Below are 7,794 nucleotides of genomic sequence, written 5' to 3'. Positions count from 1 at the left end.
ATATATATATATATATATATATATATATATATATACATACATATATATATATACATACATATATACATACATATATACATAGGCGTGGTTGTGTGGTAAGGAGCTTACTTTCCAACCACATGGTTCTATAGTAGAAGACTATAGTAGAAGACACTTGTCTTCTACTATAGTCTCAGGTCAACCAAAGCCTTGTGAGTGGATTTGGTAGACGGAAACTGAAAGAAGCCTGTCGTGTATATATATATATATATATTTACATGCACACACACAACAAGCTTCTCTCAGTTTCCGTCTACCATATACGCTCAAAAGGCTTTGGCCGGCCTAGGGCTTTAGTATGAGACTCTTGCTCAAGGTACCACGCGGTGGGACTGAAACTGGAACCATGTGGTTGAGAAGTAAACTTCTTACCACTAACAAACGCACACATTGATACACAACCAGAGAAACAAATACACGCAAGCGGTCACATAAATACATACTCTAATGAACGCACACATAATATAATTTCCGTAGCTAGAAATCTAACCTATTTAAATATTTCGCTTCACGGAAATATGGATAATCTGGATTTAAATATCTTACAATCAAATATCATAAACAACAGTTTAATCGATTATATTCAGTTAATATCTGATACACTTTGTCAGTATTGATTTGTATTGGTTTTTACAACCCTTTGAGACTATTTACCGGTATTTAAAATGTAATTAAATTTTTTAGACAGAAGTGTTTAAAACATCACAGCTTTGCAATCATAAAACTATATAAAATAGAAGCAGATTATTGTCTGATATAAGCAGACATATTGCCTTAGTTATTCTTGCTGTGTTGTTATAAATGTGAGCCGAGAGGCTGTGCTGATTACAGTTTGAACGTTTTTGATCACAGTACTGATTGAGTAGTGAGGTATTTTTGAAATGTATTTTTTTTAAACATGTTTTTCTGACTTAATCGAAGGATAAAAGGGAGTGAAGATGATCTTTTGAGAGGCCCACTGAGACTGGTGTGTAAAAGAAGTTAGGCACCAGATTCGACTCTGCTGGAGGTTTCCAAACTCCATGTGGTGATGTTAGACAGGTCGATGCATTAAGTCTGTAGCAAGGTTTGAAACAGAATCGACGAATTGCAAAGTTAAAATCACAGCTTAGTAACTCCTTTTTCATGCAAGCGGCCGAGTTATGGATGAATTAGCAATCAAACATCACGAGACGTATCTTTCTAGAAGCCTATTGAACGTCCCTGTACAAGACTTATAAATAGGTATGTTTTCAGTGCCAACTTTGCAGAGAGTCATAGACGATCGGGCGGAATACATCTCCACTCTCGCTAGGCCATGTTTCGTAGAGACAGGTGGATTCATTTAATACGTCTCATTTCTTACTTCACTGTATAGCAGCCCGCTGCTCAGCTCCACATACACTTTTGCTGTTTTCAGTAGTCATTATCACGGCTCTTCCTCAACCTTGATATGCTGTTATAGTTGGCCAATATGAACTCAACGTGTATAATTTCTCCTGTCTTGGCAGCTTAATTACAGAGCCTTTTAAATCAACTATTTGTAAGAGCTACAGAATTGTTCTTTCCACTGTAAACTTTGCTACAGCAATTTCTAATTCATGACCAACTTGAAAATCATTTGTGCGGTAAAATAGAATTCTGTTAATTGTTCACGAGCATTGTGCATTCATACACAGCCTAATTTCAACTTGACTACGAGCATCTCATATCTTTCTTTCTTTGTCTGTTGTGACAACCAACCACAACGACTACACTGCGTGACAAATTTATGTGCTAACTACATACTAACTATAATACTAGCTATATGCTACATAATAAACTATAATATTAACTAAAGAAAAGGCAAAGTTCGTCCGACTGATTCTACGCAGTTTTCATTTATGTAATTTCACACACAAGCAAGTTGGCAGACCTGATGAGCCATGCAGTGGGATCGAGCCTGAAGCCACAAGACTGCGAAGCGAACTTTTTAACCATACCCTCTTCCTTTGTTGTTAATAAGGTTATCCTTTTTTGAACAATTCATTAACCCCATGTTTAGAAATGAAATATTACAATATTTACATCTACACCATATTTTGATCAGTTTGCTCTCCAGTCACCTTCAGACGTTTTACTTCTGGATGTGTGCATAAGACAAGACTGGATTCAGCCTAGAAGTCTTTGCATCATTTGTTAAGGTTATCTCTGCAGATATTCTGTAGAAATTATAACCAGCACTGATTTTTGTTACGATGTTTTGTATCCGAGACGCCAGATATAAACAAACAATAAGATCCAAGATGAAAAAGGGGTAATGAGCGTATATGCCATATTTCGGGAGCTGGATGCTGATTTCTCATTGGTCATTTTATTGCCCTTGGACTTGACCTCATAAGTGAAAATTATTAATGAAAAATACGTTGACAAAATGGTGTTCTTATTGCTATCGTGTTGTTTACTTGCCGATCACTTCTGACTCTATAGTCTTATGTTTAGATGCATTCAAGACAACTATTTTGTCTCAGCGCATCTTGAACTACATTTCTCATACGCCTTTCTTTTGCATTAGAGATGGGGTGATTTGATAATCTCGTCGTCATCTATAGCAAGAACAAACAAACGTGCAGAAGCTCCCATGTTGTCTAATATAAGTAGAATATGAGGTATATCTGGATACTTAGTGCACTAGCTGTTGCTGATGCTTAGCACCAGGTTAAACCTTATTAAGTAACCGTATGATCACAGACATTTTAGTCGTAAACTTAACACTTTTTTCTTTAGACATAGCGTATTTGAACTTAAACAGCCAATGCACCCTTTTAAAAAAACTTTTAAAGATGTGATTAAAGAGAGTTGGTTGTTATTCCTAGCAGGAAGGACAACTACTTAGAGATACCTAGTATAACATATAAGCTATTTTGTACCCTTGTGGCCATCATTTTTTAAGACTGCAATGTGTTGAGAGAGATTAGGTTGCTATTTTTTGCGAGTCGCCACGTGTATCTTTCTTACCTATACTGCTATGCGTTAGTTTAAACGGTTTAGCTATTTTTTCTCGTTATTTTTATCTCTGGTAAGAGAGGATTAATTTTCCGTTAATTTTATTTGGAATTCTTTTTTATCTTTTTCTCTCACAATGTTTAAATTCAATTTTCAGGAAGTTGAGTATTATGAAAAATAGCTGAAACCACACACACATGCACATAACTATTCTTATTCTCAGAATATTTAACGTGAATGGCGCCATCATGTAGAAAGCATGTGCTGGGCGAGAGCAGCTCGTCTTCATATTTCCGATTCCCTGTTGCAGCTATTAGTTACACTTCGCTGAACCCACCACACAAGAAAATTGTCTTATTTCCTTGTGGAGAGGACTATTCGAAGATACTCCTAGCTTGGTGGTTATAGGGACTGACGTCGTAGGTTGTGGTAATCCAGTGGTCTTGTTTTACTTTTCTCTTCGTCTTTTCAAACATTTACCTTATATCAGCATGATATCTAAAAAACAAAACCCAACAAAAAGACAAAAAACAAAACCCAACAAAAAGACAAAAAAACAAAGGCAATCCTATTGACAATTTTTCCTCTTAACCATCAATACCAGTAAACTTTGGTGCAACATTAATCCTGCATGTCACTTCATACCAATACAACAAATCGTCCATCATATTTCTCCTAGAGACGCAAATCTTTTATACCTCTACTCTCTAACCCGTCTCTTTTGTCTAAGTTACACTCTATGATTCAGATTTCTTCTTTTTTTTCTTCTTGAAATGAGGTACCTTTACTTTCTAAAGCACTCATCACTCCCGTCTAGATATCAGCAACAAACACTTCCAGTTCATCTGATGTTTGTACTATTCTCTGGTCTCGTCCATCCACCAGTAGAGGTTTGCTGTCTATTGATAACATATATACGATCTAGATTCATATTTAGTTTTAACATTCAAAATTTATAATTTGAAAGCAAGTAGTTGTTTAGGTTTACTCACCAAGTGATGACGACACTACGTCCATCATCTGACGTTTCTGACGGAACACGCTGCATTTTCCCAGCGTGCATTGCGGCATGAACGTTTGTGTGATGAACCACTCTCATGCCCTGAGATGACAGAAACATGTGAATAAAGAAAAGAAAAGAGAAAATTAAAATTGTATTTAATTCAACACTGCGAGGGAAATGCAATACATTAATAGAAAAAAAGGTACCCGCCTGGAAAATAACATCTTCGTAGAGAAATAGATACGGTATAAAGAAAAGAGATGTGTAGGTGCAAAGAAGAGCTATTCGTAAACGAAGTAGTTTGTGAAGATGTTAAGAAACAAAAGCCAAAGCAATGTATAGACCGATTACACAAAAGCTTTTGATCACGTTCCGAATTCGTGAACTTTGGTATCACTGCACATTAGCAATACTGCAATGAGGGTTCCTTAATACTAAAACAGAATGTAAATCAGAAGACAGGTTAACTCTGAGTGTATCAAATCTGGAAACTATTTCCGATATCCGGTTGAATACATTTCAGCTCCTAGTTTATTGGCACCCTTGAGAAAAATGCAAAAAAATTCCCATACCACACCAATTGCTTTTAACTCTAAAGAGCTAATGCATATGTATAAAATATATATTATTTTGGAAATAAATTCTCAAGATCGAATTTGTTCCAATGCCACAAAGAAAAATGGGTTTTAACACTTGGTGGGATTGGCCTTCATTGGATAAAGAATAAGTTGTTTCAAGGCTACAAATAAGGTTAAACTTATTTGCAACAACGCAGTTCATATTTTGTAGTTTACACTACTCGGGTGGATTAAAAACCCCATAACAACTCTGGTGGGTTTTAAATCAGAATGAAGAAACGGTTTTGTTATATTTCGCATACGTTATGTAACTTTTATTAGTCTTAGTTTTAAATACAATAGGAGTAAGAATGACCAAGTAAAGGCATAACTGTACACGGGTTGCATATATTTTTATTCCACATGCATATTTTACAACTACACTCTATAACTGCCTCCTTATGAAATTACTCGAATAAAATTTAGAGAGAAAATAGCCCAGATCTAAATGTAACGCTGGACTCCAACAGAGTAGCTAATTTAAGATGATGCCTTCTCGAAAGGAAGAAAACAAAAACATTGAGAAGAAAGATGCGTCAAGAAAACACAAGCAGCGAGTACAAAACAGAAAAAAAAAATATTGGGAACATAAACCATAGTGATAGGGCAAGCAAATAATGAAAAACACTGCAAAGTCAAATCTTTACAACACTTGCAGAAAAGCGACCAGCAAAAACCGAACCTGAATAACAAAACTGATATTTGAATAAAAGGAAGTATGAAGAAACTTGAAGAAAATGAAATTCTAAAGGTAGAAATCATGCATGTGGTGATATAAATGTGAAAATAATTGAAGAATTGCAATAGTAAAGGCTTCAACGAAAGTACCCCTCGAAGATAAAACTCAACGGTAAAATAACAACAATAAAAATACCCGCAAACCTAGTCATCACTGACTCAATTAAAGCAGATATAAATCTCAATATCACTTTTGTAAATGAAATAATGCATGCAGTGACTACACTAGTTAAAAAAAGTGAATACTCCCTCAGATCAATTCATAAAAAGAAATTTCAAAATCATAAAGAAATTTCAAACTACAAACAAACAATATGGAAAACAAGCATACAGAAAAAGAAAGAAAATAAAAGAGAAATTACTTTTAATCCATAATGAAATAATGAAACCATCAGCCTAATAAGAATGACATCATGTTTTAACACAAGGCAAGAATTTTAGGTGAAGAATCCCCAGTGTTCAATTGGTACTCATTTTGTCGACCTCGTGGGGAGGGGGATAAGTCGATTACATCGACTCCGGTATTCAACTGGTACTTAATTAATTGATCCCAAAAGGATGAAAGGTAAAGTTGACCTCGGCGGAATTTGAACTCAGAACGTAAAGACGGACGAAATACCGCTAAGCGTTTCCGCCTGGCGTGCTAACGATTCTGCCAGCTCGCCGCTTTATAAGAGAATAATAATTAATAATAATAAAGCTTCTCTCGCATTCTCGCTCTCGCGGGAAACCGCTCAATACCTCCATTTTCAGTAGGAGTGGCTTTAAGCTCAACGCATACAGAAGAGGCAAGAGCGGGCATCCTTGGCGGACCGAGCGCAAAATACTAAACGAGAATAATAATAATAATAATAATGATAATTAGCTGGTGATGAATGATACGACGTCGAACTAAATGAAACATGAAGTAACATATTGAATGACAATGTGGATAGAGTAACAAAGTACAACATTAGAAGAGAAACAAACCAATCCATTAACATAATTGAATCCAAAACCAAATTAACAAACCAAGTATAGTGATGTGGTATAGACACCTAGTGAATGCAATCATTATGTATTTTTATTTCATGTCTTGTTTGTCTCTTGTTTTGATTATATATATAAAAAAATATTTACTCGAAGAAAAAGCATCGAGTGTATATAATAAATAAGAACGGAACATATATAACAAAGCAAAGTTAATCAGCTTAAAACAAAACTAACATTACATATAAATGCTGTGTATCAACCATGACAAACGTGGAGACTCGTACCTGTCAGCTCCAATGAATGTAATAACGTTAGTTTAATGTGTTGAATGCTCCGAAGCGCAAGTAATACGAGCGTTCGTCAGAACAATCGAAATGCTTAAGCACACAAAAGTGATGGATCAAATAACAATATGTAGTAGGTTCACACATATACTACGCAGTCATAAAACATTTAAGTCATACTAACACAACGAAAGAAACTTGTGTAATTTAGAGAAGCAAAAAATGCACAAAACTATAAAATATAAAGAAAATACAATATCTAAATTTTAAAAAATGAGATCCTAGAAGAAAAAGTAAAATAATTGATTCTAGGGAAAATATGCTGGAGAAAACGATTGTTTGTTGAAACAGTAAGCTTACGTTTAAAAGAAATGCGAAAAATTTTACCTGGTTACCAATGAGGCAGCCATAGGATTAGAATATATGCCATCGAGAACAGAACTACAAACATTTTGGAAGAACTTGAAGATAAAAAATTTGCTGAATAATAAGGATTAAAAAATTCGAGAAAACTCATAAACATAACCAACATAGCGTATTTAATGCGGTAACGATGAATGCAACCAGGACCGCGAGCTACTAGAAAGTTACATGACTTGATAAAGTCTCCAATTTCTAAGTTAATTACTTAATTAGCACAAGGGAAGATTTAACAACAGCGTTTAACTAATTGCTGCAAATGCCAAAATTAACACCTGATAAATTACTGGGGGGAAAAACAATATTAGCCCTACAAAATAAAAATCTCATGAATCTTGCAGATTACAGAATAACTGCTACACCAATAATGTCTACACTCTCCAACAGAATGCTACCGATTTGGAAAGTATTTTATCAAAGAAACAGAAAGGGTATCTGATTGAGATGCATAGATGGAAAGAATAATATTTCGTAAACCGAGCGGTTATAAAAGATATAGAAAAAAACAAAACAGAAACAAAGTCAAAGAGGAGTATGGGATTTATTATCGCAAAATTTTCGACTACGTGCAACATTCATGAAGTTTTAGTCATATTTTATAAACAAAGATGGCGAACTGCCAGAATAGCATGACGAGCAAAGTGCTTAGTGGTATTTCGTCCGTCTTTACGTTCCGAGTTCAATTTCCACCGAGGTGAACTTTGCCTTTCATCATTTCGGGGCCGATAAAATAAGTATTAGTTGAATACTGCGGTTG

At 35.1% G+C, this 7,794-nt stretch overlaps 1 protein-coding gene across 8 annotated transcripts in view; it reads right to left on the bottom strand.

Annotated features, from left to right (window-relative positions):
* LOC106880178 (sodium/calcium exchanger 2) overlaps positions 1 to 7,794 on the bottom strand; it is a 162,125-nt gene that overhangs the window by 41,109 nt on the left and 113,222 nt on the right. For all 8 annotated transcript variants that reach the window (XR_008265295.1, XR_008265296.1, XM_052972080.1 and 5 more), the window contains exon 4: positions 3,996 to 4,105. Coding sequence is in view for 6 of the 8 variants with exons in the window: in XM_052972080.1 (XP_052828040.1) it covers positions 3,996 to 4,105 (110 nt within the window). In the remaining 2 variants the exon portion in view is untranslated. The remainder of the gene's footprint in view (positions 1 to 3,995; positions 4,106 to 7,794) is intronic.

This window comes from Octopus bimaculoides, chromosome 12 (assembly GCF_001194135.2).
Source record: "Octopus bimaculoides isolate UCB-OBI-ISO-001 chromosome 12, ASM119413v2, whole genome shotgun sequence".
Lineage (NCBI taxonomy): Eukaryota > Metazoa > Mollusca > Cephalopoda > Octopoda > Octopodidae > Octopus > Octopus bimaculoides.
The sequence above is the reverse complement of the archived record's forward strand: the minus strand, read 5'-3'. Positions and strand labels throughout refer to the sequence as shown.